Raw genomic sequence first — 13,674 nt, 5'->3', positions numbered from 1 at the left:
ATGCCTCTCTTACCTTCAAAAGGCGCCTGAAGGTGAGGTAATAGCTACCAAATCTAGTCCTCGCAATCTTCAGCAACTCCAATCTCGAGTGATTGCGGAAAAGGCCATGGGTATTGCTATGATTTGTAATAAATTTTATCATTTTTTTTCCTTTCTTGTACAAATCACCAATCCATTGGTATTGTTCATTTTTGTTTTTGACAATATCATGCAACAGAAGGTTCAATGTGTGAACCAAACATCCAGACCAAAATATGTTCGGGTATTTATCCTCAATAATTGCTCCCGCTGCCTTACAATTAGGAGCATTATCAGTGATGACTTGGATGACATTGTATGGGCCAATACGCTCAATTGTTTCAAGCAATGCTTCTGCAATGTTGATAGCGGTCTTGAACTTGTCTGAGTAATCATGTGCAGCTAGAAAGATGGGACCACTAACAGACACGGCAAGAACACTTATCAATGGCTTGCCTTTTACATTTGTCCATCCATCAGATACAATAGACACCCCATTGTCAGTCCAAGAACTTGTCATTTTATTCAAAGAATGTGATATTTTTGCTTTTTCATGATCAAGGCCAACAGTTCTTGCCTTGTCATACCTAGGGCTCTTGTATCCTTTAGGGGCATCATTTATGGCAGAAACCATTTCGTGCCAATAAGGTGAGCGTAGAACATTGAATGGTATCCCACATGCATAGAGGAACCTATAAACTTTTGAATCCACATCATTCCTACACCCCTCATCAAGGAAATCTGATATGGTTCTACGGCGTAAAGATGATGACCCTGTGCCTCCATGTCCATATCCACTGCCTTGGGAGGATGCTGAAGGAGTTCTTTGTGAGCTTGGTTCAAAGAAACCCCTTGATCTTTTTGCTCTGTATTGGGCGTCCTCCTCTTCCTTTATGTATTTGGCTCTATCTGCTGTTGACACCTTGTCACAAGTTTTGATTCCTATTTGTTTCTCTCCATCCCATGGCCTTTTCCCGCAGAGGTGTCTTCTAGCACGGGTGTATGAGCCTGTGTAGTCAGTGTTGCAATGGGGGCAATGAAATTTAGTGGTTCCACCCCCTCTCCCTGTTTCAGCCCTGTGAACATATTTCCACAATGGAGTTTGGTCTTGTTTAGTTTTTTGACCCTCATGTTCACCCTCCTCCACATCCTCCTCACTGGGGTTTTCACCCATTTGACTTCCTCCGGCTTCTTCATCCACCTCTTCAGTTTCAGGCCCCCTCCGTTTCCTACTCTCCATCACCATAATAACCAGAAAGGGGACCAGCAAGAGGAAAATGCCAATAAAAATCCTCAGGTCCATCGTGTTTGATGTTTGTAGGGTTTGAGTCTTGAATCTGCAAATTAATTTAGTTTATTGGGATTAATTCATTTAATTTAAATTAATGATCTTTAAACTCAAACAGGTAAATGAAACTAACCAAATTAACTACCTAACCAGCTAAACTAACTAAATGATTAAGTTACTTACCTCTGCAAGTTTCCTCCTCGCTCCTTGGCACTTGCTCCTCGCTCCTCAGCTCTGGCTCCTTGCTCCTTGCTCCTTTGCTCTTCCTCAGCTCTCAAGCTCAAGCTCAATCTCATTGAAATGATTTTTTTTTGGCCCATTGGGCTTATAAACCAAAAAAAATTAGTTAAATTTTTTTGTTTTTTCGGGTCCGGCGGAATTTTTTTCCGCCGAACCGCTCCCGGTTCTTTAAAATTCGCTCCCGGAGCGTTTTTTAATGCCCGGGAGCGATCGCTCCCCGATCGCTCCCGGGCATTAAAAAGCGCTCCGGGAGCGCGGGAGCGATCGCTCCCTGAAGCGCTCCCTCACAGACCAGGGAGCGCAAATTTTTTTACGGGAGCGCGCTCCCGAAAATCGCTCCCGTCCGGGAGCGATTTGGGGAGCGCGCTCCCGACCCGCTCCCGAGCCCGGAGCGCGCTTCGGGAGCCGGTTCGAGGGGGGGGGGGGCGCTCCCCCGCAACACTGCCCTAGCACAACCTTGAAGTGAACTGTGTTCCCTTTCCTGCATTTTCACCTGTTCCTGAGGAAAATAACGCGCTTTCTGGTCTTCAATCAGAGACTCGCTCAGATACCATGTTAGATTTCTAATACCTAGCTGCTGATTTAATAAAAATTTCACGATGATCAAACTGGAAACTGAACTCCAAACACTTTTCCTAAATATCCTGAGTAATCTAACAAATAATAGCTGCGGAAAATAAATTCACGAAGACACAAGCAGACAGTAAACAATACACTAGAAATTACCCAGGAAATCCCAACTGGGGAAAACTTGCCAGGTTGTGTGTTTTTTATTAATCTGCTCAGCAAAGATCACAAATAATTATTACAAATCAGAGGGAAGATTTTCCCTTTAATTCGTTGCCCCTCAACACACTGATCTGCGCACTCTTATCCAACTCGGCCTCCCTGTCTGCACAGATGTTACAGGGTAACTCGGCCCTCCTGCACAAGGCTAACACGGCCCTATAAATGAAGTACACTGGCTGAAGAATTTGCTGAGGCTATTCAGCCTCTCTTTCTGCTGTAGCGTGCTGATTTGGAAACCCTTCTCCTCTGAGCTGAACACACAAGTCTTTAGTGCATAATCATAATCTAAGTCTGCGCCCTTTATCTCCTTATAAGTTAACTTGGCCTTCCATCTTCCACAAATGGCTGAGATTAAAACTCAACGGATGGTTGAGATCGATTCTATTTTTGACTATAGGAAAATTATAATTTCCTAAGTCAAAATAAGAAAAAGTATACTGTGCATTAGCTTCACTTGTGGGTCCCTCTGCCAAATTTAGTGCACTTCTAAATTTTGCAGAACTCTTCCATCTCTAACTCCAATTAACATTCGACTTTCATTTATACACGAAGAACTTTACTTTTTTTTTTGGAAATACTTACTATAGAACTTACATCTGTCCCTTTGACTAAGCTACTGTGCTATGAGGGGTGTATCTATGCTGCCATAATCTCCCCGGACTTGCACCTGGCGTCATCCATACCCACTCAGTGGGTTTTGAACCCGGGTCTCTGTGTTAATACAAGCCTTATCACCGCTTCGCTTGCCACTAGAGGACACTCATGTGGGTTACAAAGGACTGTACATTGATGATTATGGGACATCTTTGCATAGATTTCCAACTTCTTCATGAATCTTAGCATCAGAACATATTGGACAAGATTTGTCATCAAGCAACAGTAGAGATGATCCTGGTAAGAATTATGTAGGATTTAATTACTCGCAAACTCTTAAAGTTAGATTTGATTTGCAATCCCACTGCATTTTTGATTCATTACAATGAGGTTCTATTATGTAAACTAGAGATGATCCTGGTAAGAATTATGTCGGATTTGATCACTCGCAAACTCTTAAAGTTAGATTTGATTTGCAATCCCACAGCAATTTTGATCTATCACCATGAGGTTCTATTACGTAGGTTTGTTTCTGTACATGAGATTTTCAACTTTGAATTATGCCTTCTCTTGATCAGGTCTGCGTATGTGCTTTCTATCATCTGATTTAGTGCCTCAGACCATCAAGCCACAATTTTGATGCAGAAATATAATAGAAAGGAATTTTTGAGTACTTTGTAGAAATAGTGGCAATATAAGCACTTTTTACAGGTTTGACTAGGAAAGTAAGCATGGCTAATATACACAATAATGCTATTGTAAAGTTAAGAAACCTAGATGTTTTTCTTACAAGTTCCTATTTATTTTCGAGAGTTCTTTAAACAGATAAATTTTCCGACGTATTATTGATGATGCACTTCTATGTTAGGTATGGGACAAAGGGATTTCCAAGTACCTTGCTAGCTTGTTTAGGGAGAACTTCGAATCTATTTCAGATTGAGGACCACGTTTAGCTATGTATTGTATATTCATTGAAATCACCAATTGTTTTCTTCATGCTCTGGGGCTTTGACTCATTGACAAGGCCATCCAATTGTGATCTAAGGTGTTTTGCTCAGCATGTGAGAATGTAACTCATGTAATGAGAATTAATGTTTTACAGTGGAACTGGCCTATGAACATTTGTGCTATCACTTTTTATATTTGCAGCCACATTCCATATTTGTCTGGATTTAGAACAAAAGTAGAAAGTTGAAACATATGCAAAATTGACTTATTATATGAATTGAAAGCTTTAAGACGTTCACTTTTTAGAATTATTTATATAGTTTATGCGACATAGGTTTATTGTATATCATCATATTAAGCTTGGCCTACTCTTTAAGTCTTAGCAGAAAAGTGGCATATCATTGTGATGCTCCTTTTGTATATAGTAGAAAAAAGCATAGCATTATGAATTTATGATCTTCCATTGATGGAATTTTAATTCTGATATATCCTTCTTTTACTTCACATTTTACTTGTAGGTTTCTTCTCCAGGTGCTGAAAGGCTTGTCAAAGTGCCTGATGACTTGGAACGTTTTAAGGACTTACCTATGTATGTGAGCTATGTGGAGGAAACTTCGGACACCAAGCCTGGAAGCAAAGTACAAGATGGAGTTTTCCAGCTGGATTGTGTCAGCTTGGAACTGGGGCAGTGCACATGGAAGCTAGCCAACGTGAAACAGAATAAAGAGGCTTTAGGTAAAGGTAGAACTCTTAGCAGAAAGCAAAAGGATTGGAGGTTGCTTTTGCCTTTTACTTCATTGAGGCTTGTAAGACTGTATATGGAAGAGTGATATATGGTTCAAAACTTCAAAAAGTAGACAAAACTTTCCATTACCAGATGTCAGTTAAATTGGAAACTGACTTTGTGCCACATTTATCTATAAAGTTTGGCCATTTACCAAATTGGCTTCATGTCATGTGCATCCATATAGTTTGGTTGCTCAACCAAAGTATCTCCTGGTCTTAGAATCACATATGATTTTCCTTCTGGTATATAAATCCTCTGAAGGATGCAATTGACTAAGTTATTAGGCCAATTCATTGTTCTTTCTGTTTGAAATGCAGCAAAATCATGTTTTATGAATGGGAGTGGTGAACGTTCCTTAATAAGGTTCATGGCCTTTTTGCAAACCTTATGAATCTTATTTCTAATTTAGATGCAAATCTGGTTCATCAAAAACTGCAAAGCACACTGGTTGTTGTCAAAATGGGAAAAACTAGAAACAGAAAACTGTTGAAAGGTCATCTATATTTTGTGATCCAGTTTGAGGTTTATTTTATAGAAGCCTTTTGCTAAAATTTCTGTCAAAAACTGTGAAGTCCTATTCACGTCACTTTTTTCTCCTTGTAAAAAGGCCTTTATTGGCAAATTCAAGGATTTATCCTCCACTGTTAGGGAAAGTGTTCATGCATCTTTTTATGTGATCTAGTCTCATTTTGAAATTGCCACCTGTTAAAATGCTTTGCAAACATCTGCTTGAAGATAAACTTCAGGAGAATGTTTGAAAATTATAAACCTTTCAAGTAAAAGCTCATTACAGTTATAGATGCCAGAGGGTTAGCATCTAGATCAATCAATGTTTTAAAACTCTGACTACGACTCGGCCGAGGGTCGACTCCGACTCCGACTCCAACTCGGTATCAACACCGCTGAGGGTCGACTCCAACTACGACTCCAACTCAGTATCAACTTGGCTGGCTCGATTTCAATGACTCGGTCGTTGTAAAAAATACATTAAATATTTATTTTTTTATAAAAAAACATAATTTTAAAGATTTGCATTCATGTTTCCAAACACACAACATTAGAATATAGATAGAAGACAACACATGATCAAAGTAGGCTCATGAATATATCCATTATATCAAAATGGCACCCAGTGCACTATCCAATACATACATGATGATGATATAGAGATCAAAACAAAAACACATAACCAAGGAGGCTAGAAATGGCCTCTACAACAAAAGTAAATTGTGACCAGTACTACTGGCTACTGCTAGAGGAGCCAACATCATCTAGCTCAACCTCTGGATTAGAGTCAGACAGAGAAGCCCATGGCTCCTCATCATCATCTCCAACTGCAATTGTAGAAGTGGTAGCACTAGTAGGCTGTGCAACAGCTGCAAGCTGAGATAGACGAGATATGCGCTTCTGTCGTGGCTGAGTAGAGGAAGCGCCTGCAACTGGAGGACTTGGGGCTGGCCCTGAGGCTGGTACAAGTGGATCTGCATTCAACTGAACATTATGTTCGAGTGATGCCTCCACCTGTAAATCCAAATCAAGATCCTCATCAGAATCAAACTCTGCTAGATGACTCTCCACTACCCAATCTGATGTTGGATCAATGTCTTCCAACACAATGGGATCTAAATCAGGTCTTTTGTTCAACAATTGGTTGCGTTTGAGCCGAAGGTTGTATTAGACATAGACTAGATCGTTTAACTGTTTTTGATCCAAACGATTTCTCTTCTTCGTGTGAATCCTCTCAAAGACAGACCAATTGCGCTCACACCCAGTAGCACTACAAGTTTGACCCAAAATACGAATTGCAAACTTCTGCAATTCAGGACAATGGCTACCAAAAGCTTCCCACCATTGTGCTGCAAAAAACAGAGGAGTGTAATGAGTTAGCTCAACAAAACTACAAATTATATACAACTTTCAAATTATAAACGATTTAACAAAATAAGTATTAAGAATTTGAAAATTGAAATTTTTGTTTACCTGGCTCATCTGCTTCCCTTGCAATCTTTGCTAGGTTCTTCCCAAAGGTACCTGTGGCTTTGCTGAAGGTTGTGACCTGTCGGTGTATCTCCAGCTGATCACTCTCCAATGGGATCATGCGATCAATGCAGTGAATCAATCCATCTCTAGCCTCCCCCTTCAAAGCTCCTACTGCCCGAGCTTTATAATGATACCGTGGGTTCAAAAAATACCCAGCTGCATGTATAGGGCGATGGAGTTGATTGTTCCATCTTTCATCAATGATTGCCCAAATGGGCCCATACTTAGCCACTTTATCCTTGTATGCCCTCTTTGTTTGTTCCTTTACTTGATCTATAGCCTCATAAATGAAGCCCATAGACAATCTTTCCCCATCCACCAACCGCAACACCTTAACCAATGGCTCAATAACCTTCACAATCTCTGATACCTTTCTCCAAAATATTTCTTCATTAACTTTCTTTTTCAATTCTCTACCATCCTGTTTGTGAGACCACTGGCTTTGATTCCATTCTTCTCTGGAAAATATCTTTTGCAAGTTTCTATGTTGTGAAATCATAGATTGCAACGTCAAAAAATGAGTAGCAAATCTAGTGATGACAGGCCTAATAATATCCTTGCCCCCTGTGTGTCTCCTCGTAAGGCTCAAAATCCATGAACGATTGTAGATAAATTTTGTTATGCTTTTGGCATGATCTACAGGGTTTTTGACCTAATCTAATTTGCCAATATTCTCAAGCATGAGGTCTATGCAATATGCAGCACATGGGGTCCAGAAGATGGTTTTGTGTTTTTCCTCTAACAGTTTACCTGCAAGAACATAGTTAGAAGCATTATTTGTGATCACCTGAACAACATTAGCCACCCCCCCCGCCTCAACAATCTCATCCAATAGCTGAAACAACAATTGTCCATCTTTTATCCTATCAGATGCATCAACTGATTTTAGGAACATGGTTGCTTGTGGGCAGAAGATAAAAAAGTTTATGATGGTATAGTTCCTTTGATGAGTCCATCCATCTGACATGATGGTACCTCATGTTCTTTCCCATGAGTGCTTGAAATATTTCAAATAGCCATTAATGGAGGCAATTTCATTCTGCAAATGATACCCCTTTATCTCATGCATAGTAGGGCCTTTGAAGCCTTTTTCTGCAGCATGTATGGCATCAAACATAGGCTCATAATATGGTGAACGAGAAGCATTGAAGGGGATATCCGCATCATACCACCATCTACATATGTAATCACAAGCAGCCTCCCTCAATTCTTTCTTCCAATGGTCATCTAAAGTGGGTTGCAAAGTTCTACTAGCTTGAGGACCATGTGCATCTGATGGAGAGGAGGGTGTGACAATGAAATAACTTTTGATATTCATATCACCCTTCTTTTTCATTTTACCCTTACCCTTTTCTTGAATATACTCCAAAGAGGGATGAACATATCAAAAGGGGTTGGATGCATCAGTACAAGGGATAGAAGAAGAATCCTCAAAATCAAAATGGGGGTTGGTAGCCATCATTTTTTGTATACTCCTCTTCCTCCCAATTTTAGCCTCTAATTCTTTTTGCCTAGCCTTTTCTTCTTTAAACTTCTCAAAGTTGGCTAACAAATCCTTCTTAATCTCCCCAATTTCTTGTGATTCACATGGAGTAATTTGGCCTCTAATCCCCGCTAAGTGTTGTTTCAGCCTATTAATGCCCCCAGGACCTTCCTTAATTTTTCTATGGCAAAATTTGCAATGCATTTGACTATCAACCATTTCAACATATGCCCAAGCAACATCTTTCACTCTAGGTGCCATTTTTTCACTTGGAAATCAAAGGAAAAAATCTGAAAATGAAAACAAAAAAAATAACATTGCTTCAATGTTCATTTCTTTCACAAAAAACACTTTTTTCAATTTCTAGATTTGCACAAAATAAAGAAGCAAGAACAAATTTTTACAAGTGAAAAAAATACCTCTAGGCATAAACTGCCTCCTCAAGGTCGCTGCAACAAACAAACTCCTCAATGCTGCTCCAATGGCTGCCCAAGAAGCTCCTCACTCCTGCTACAATGCTTGCCCAAGACTCCTCACCGCTGCTCCAAAAACAAACTCCACAACTCCTCACAAACTCTCACTCAAATTCTCACTCAAATGCAATGAGATGGTTGTGAGGAAATGAGAGGGGTTGGGTCGGTTTTATAGGGTTTAGGAGAGGGGAATGGACTCCAAAGAACCCAAAGGCAGATTAAATTGGGCTTTGGGGACCCCACAAACCAAATTTAAAAAAAAAAGCGCTGAAGTGACTTTATCGACTGTTGTTACCAAACCGACTGAGCTGGCTCGGTCAGGTTGTTACTGAGCCGACCGAGTCGTTAACCAACTCGGCTGGCTCAGTAACAACCCGACCGACCGGTTTGGTTCAAAGGCGGAGTCGACCTGATAGCCCAATAAAATGGACCAACTCGGTTGACTCGGTTTCGAAATGACAGTTTTTAAAAACAAAGAGATCAATGCTACGAAAATCACAATAAAATTGTGTGGTCAAGATATTTAACCTTGGGTGATTTTATTGCCAGTAAATATCAACAATTTTTACAAAAGGAAAAAAATCAGATAAAATCCCTAGATGTGAAAAAATTGTTGAGTTGTGGGGAAAGATGCTTTAAGGCATTATTTTTGGGTTTTTTTTCAACTCATTTTGCAAACAAAAAGAAGGGCTTGGAGAGAAAAGGAGGAGGAGACTGGTTTTTCTTTAGCCAAGGAGGAGGAGGACACAATTTTCCTTTGCCATCAGTGTGTGTTTTTCGAGTGGTGATTGATTTTCTCAACCGTGGATGCTTTTGCAGGTATGGGCATCAATTTCCACCGCTTTTTTGTTTTTTTGTTTTTAAATATATGTTTCATATGGTTTCCTTTACCCATTTATTTTCCTTCATTTGGCTAGGGATAGAGTGTGTTTTGTTTGCCATCATCAATTTATTGTGGAGTGGGGAGGGTTTCCCAAATTCCCAGTGCTGGTGGTGTATATGTAGGTGTTGAAGGATATAACTAGGTTCGATCTTCATAATTGTATTTGAGTCAAAATGAAATGTATTTATCAAAAGAAAGAAAAATAAATTATTATTATTATTATTATGACTTGTTAAAGCATGGGTTTCATGCTTGGGTCATCATGTTTTAAGTCAAAGTCCCCATTGAGGACTTCTAGGTTTTGTCTCGAGTCATTAGAGTCATTGTCCATTTAAAGAGACCCTTCTTGGGCTTTTGAATCATGTAAAAATAATTAATATTGAGTAAAATAAGTCATTTGTCACCTCCACACCAAGTCGGTCCTTACCTGATCAAGTTGGCCTACATGATGGTAATTCGAACTCTAGAAAAGGGTATATATTCAAGCAATTCAATTCATTTGGAAGATACTCTCACACAAGTTAGATATCCAGGAAGTGGAAGCAGAAAAAGTGCGAAGTTGCAGAATGAGGAGATTTGCTAGAGAAGGAAAATCGAAGTTTTCTGGGTTGTCTCTCTCTCACATGTGTGGATTCACTGGGCTATTTACTGGGTCAAAATTTTGTTGCTGGGAAGGTCGAAATTTTGGATTATACTGGGTCAAAATTACTGTTGGGTCGAAGATTTTGCTAGGTCGAAGTTCTGTTGTTGGGGAAGTTGAAGATCAAAGTGCTAGGTCAAAGTTACTGGAAGGTTATCATCTGCAGAAGAAAGGAAGGGTTGACTTGGTGATTGGAGGAAGTCTGTGTCTAGGTCAAGAAGTCTTGGATCATCTCGTGAAACTATTAAAGGAAGAGTTGTTGACTGGGTTTTCCCCTAGATAGGGGTTTTTCCCTAGCTGTCCACCTACATCTGGTGTCTATGATCTTCATGTTATTGTTTTGGTAATTGCTTGATGAACTAAAGTAAAAGAAGAACATAAGAAAGTTAAAATGAACATAAGAATATTGCAAGTACTTATCAACATAAAGAAAATCTTTTTGCCTTTCTGATTTTCTAACATGGTATTAGAGCTAAGGTGAAGAATAAGGAAAAAGGAAACTTAAAGATCTATTAAAAGGAGAATAAGGAGGTGAATAAAGGGTCATCAAGGAAAATGATCATATAAGAAGTCAGGCCTAGCATATTCAAGAACAATGTCTACCTCAATGAAGGGAGAAAACCAATTAGAAGGAGCTTCCAATTATAGGGCATGGAATAAGAGGATAGATCTCATCCTTGAGAATAATAAAGTCTTGGATGTAGTCAAAGGAAAAGTAAAGAAGCCTACAAATGAGTCAAGTGATGCAGAAAAGACAAAGATCAGAGAAACAGAGATATTGGCCATGACACTAACGGTGGATGGAATAAAGGATAACTTCATCCCATATATATCCAACATAGATTTTGCTCAAGAGATGGATGAGGCATTATCCAAATTATTCACAATCAAGAATCTTGGTCAAATAACAAGTCTTAAGAATGAACTAAGAACTATAAAGATGACAAAGGAAGACACTGTGGTATCCTTCTTTGTAAGAATAACTAAAATTAGAGATGAACTCCAAGAAATCGATGAGATAGTACCTGAAAAGGAGCTTGTAATCACTGCATTTCTAGGATTTCCAACATCTTGGAGTGTTTTTTCATCAGGTCTCAATAGTTGGAAGGAAACTCCTACATTCGAACAATTACGGCATGCATGTAGTCAAGAAGAAGTCCGAATGTCATTATTAAGGAACAAAGAAATGAAGAGGAGAAAGTTTCAAATGCTTATTCTGCTCATCACAAGAACAAAGGAACCTTCAAGAAATCTAAAGGGCCTAAAAGGAAGGTAGGCCTATCCAAAATCGAATGCTACAATTGTCACAATATTGGTCAATATAGAAGCGATTGTCCCGAGAATCCGAGGAATAGAAAGAGAAATAGGGATCAAGCGAATGTTGTCGAAGAAGGATCTGCAAAGAAGAACAAAACCGAAGAATAAAAAATAAAAGACTTATACTACGAAGTCCTTCTACTCTAAGTTTTTGAATTGTCTTGTATTTTTATGTTTAGTACTTATAGGTTTAACATGCTTTGGAAAAACATTGTTGAATTGTTTTGTTAAAGTTATATGTATCCCTCGAGATTGGATTAAGTGGGAGCCCTCACCATTTTCATAAAGACAAGTATCTTACTCCTTGTATTATCTTTCATATTTGGTTTTCCTTTTCTTATCTACATGTGTTTATACTAGATGCTAATAACATTTCTTTTGTATTTTCCTTGTTTAGGAAAAGCTTGCTAATATGCTCAAGAGCCATGGAGAAGATCACAAGTTTTGTTCTCTTTGCGATAAAGGTATATTCATTTAATTCTGCTTGACATTAGTAACAAGTGTTATGTCTAGGACCGTTGAATCATAAAGATTCTTGTTTGGATGATTAATCATTAGATTGAATATATCATCATTAAAACATCATGTTTGTGGAACCCTAAAAGGTTCTCTGTAGCACCCTAACCTAAGGGTATGTCAATGCTAATGTGAAAAACCCTAGTCTTCTTAGGTTTACTGATGAAATCTAGAAAAATACTATTCTTTTGATGTTTGGGGTTTTGATATGTTTGGAGTTTAAGTATTATTATGGAAACCCTACTCCTTTAGTGTTGGATGGTAATGTGTTCCTAGACCTTGAGGTCTTGGTAAATTAGGGTTTATGAGTAAAACCATTTGTATTGAGAGTAAGCTCCTTGGTAGGTGTATGTTTGTCCATCTGATCGAAACCCTAGCCTAATCAAGATTTTTATATGTCTGACTTTATAATGTATTGATATTTTTGTCTTGGGCTTACCTAATGGATATTGATATGCTTGTGCATGATTATGAAATCCTAGATATATGTGCTAACAAAATTGTTGATGCTTATAGTGTGTGAAGTCTAGGGTTTGTAACTAAGCCCTAGTAGAAGTTTGATATTCTAGGATATGATGTGATGATATTGTTTCAAATGTGATGATAAAATCTAGGGTTTACAAAAAGGTTGGTCATATTGTTGAAACCTTAGATTGTGCTGTGATTGGTTTTGATTGTTGAAGCTTAGTATCTCAAATATGGAATCTAGGGTTTGCATTAAATCCTAGTAGAAGTCTAACATATGAATTCTAAAGTTGTTGGATGCATTGTAGAACTATACTTGTTTGAATTGCTTCTAGGGTTTGCAATATATTATAGTAGAGTATGCCATATCTCTGGAAGAAATATTGAGACCCTAGATATAATGAAGATTGTTATCTTGATTGAGTTGCTCGAAGTCTTGATGATGAAATCTAGGGTTTATGACAAAACCCTAGCAAGAAGTTGAAATATAAAAGTGTGTGTCTCTTGTTGATTAAGAACCTAACTAAGTTTAGGTATTTGATGTCTAAAGTCCAACACTTCCATTATTATATGATTTTGATGTAGTTAAGTTCATGCTTCTATATATGTAGTTGGTTGTACTTGCTATCTAAGTTGTGAAGATACATAATCTTCAAGATGCCGAAGATATTCATAAGTAAAGTTTATTTGATTGATAAGCATGATAAGGGAAGTTATATGAATGATGATGATTAAGATGACTTTGATAAGAAGGATGGAAGCCATGAAAGATTCTCCGATGTCATAGAAAGAAGTTGATCTCCCTAAGTTAAGAGGGAGCCTAGATAAAAGAAAGAAGGATATCTCCCTAGTTGAGAAGGAGGGCATACTATAGTCATGATGGATACCTTGAAGAAATTAGAGAATGCATATTGAGGTACCACTGAAAGAAGGAAAGTAGGATCAATTTGAAGAATATGTTGTTGCATGTGAAGTAGGAAAGGAAGCTATATGATTGAGGAATCTTCTGTCAAGATTTGTTTGGGAAGCCTCTATGCCCTACTTTGATAATTTGTGAAGCAACATCAAGGTGTTTGGCCCCGAAGGTTTGTGTTTGCTTATGTGTAAGGTTGTTACTGATTGGGGTTGTGATTGTTCAGGTAAATCCCTCGAAGTTTGGAAGCATGCTCAAGGTTACCGATCTGTTTAATCGG

General features: G+C 38.5%; 1 protein-coding gene across 4 annotated transcripts in view; it reads left to right on the top strand.

Moving 5' to 3' along the window:
- The window catches only part of LOC149225702 (uncharacterized), a 140,820-nt gene extending 135,880 nt beyond the window's left edge, over positions 1-4,940 (top strand). For all 4 annotated transcript variants that reach the window (XM_089377280.1, XM_089377283.1, XM_089377281.1 and 1 more), the window contains exon 5: positions 4,396-4,940. In XM_089377280.1, the coding sequence (XP_089233406.1) occupies positions 4,396-4,707 (312 nt within the window). In that variant the 3' untranslated portion in view covers positions 4,708-4,940. The remainder of the gene's footprint in view (positions 1-4,395) is intronic.
- The last annotated feature ends 8,734 nt before the right edge of the window (positions 4,941-13,674 follow it).

The sequence above is a fragment of the Pinus tabuliformis genome, chromosome J (assembly GCF_031772625.1).
Source record: "Pinus tabuliformis cultivar Carrire ecotype Pingquan chromosome J, CPIR1, whole genome shotgun sequence".
NCBI lineage: Eukaryota > Viridiplantae > Streptophyta > Pinopsida > Pinales > Pinaceae > Pinus > Pinus tabuliformis.
Note: the sequence above shows the minus strand (reverse complement) of the source record. Positions and strands in the feature narration are given on the sequence as shown.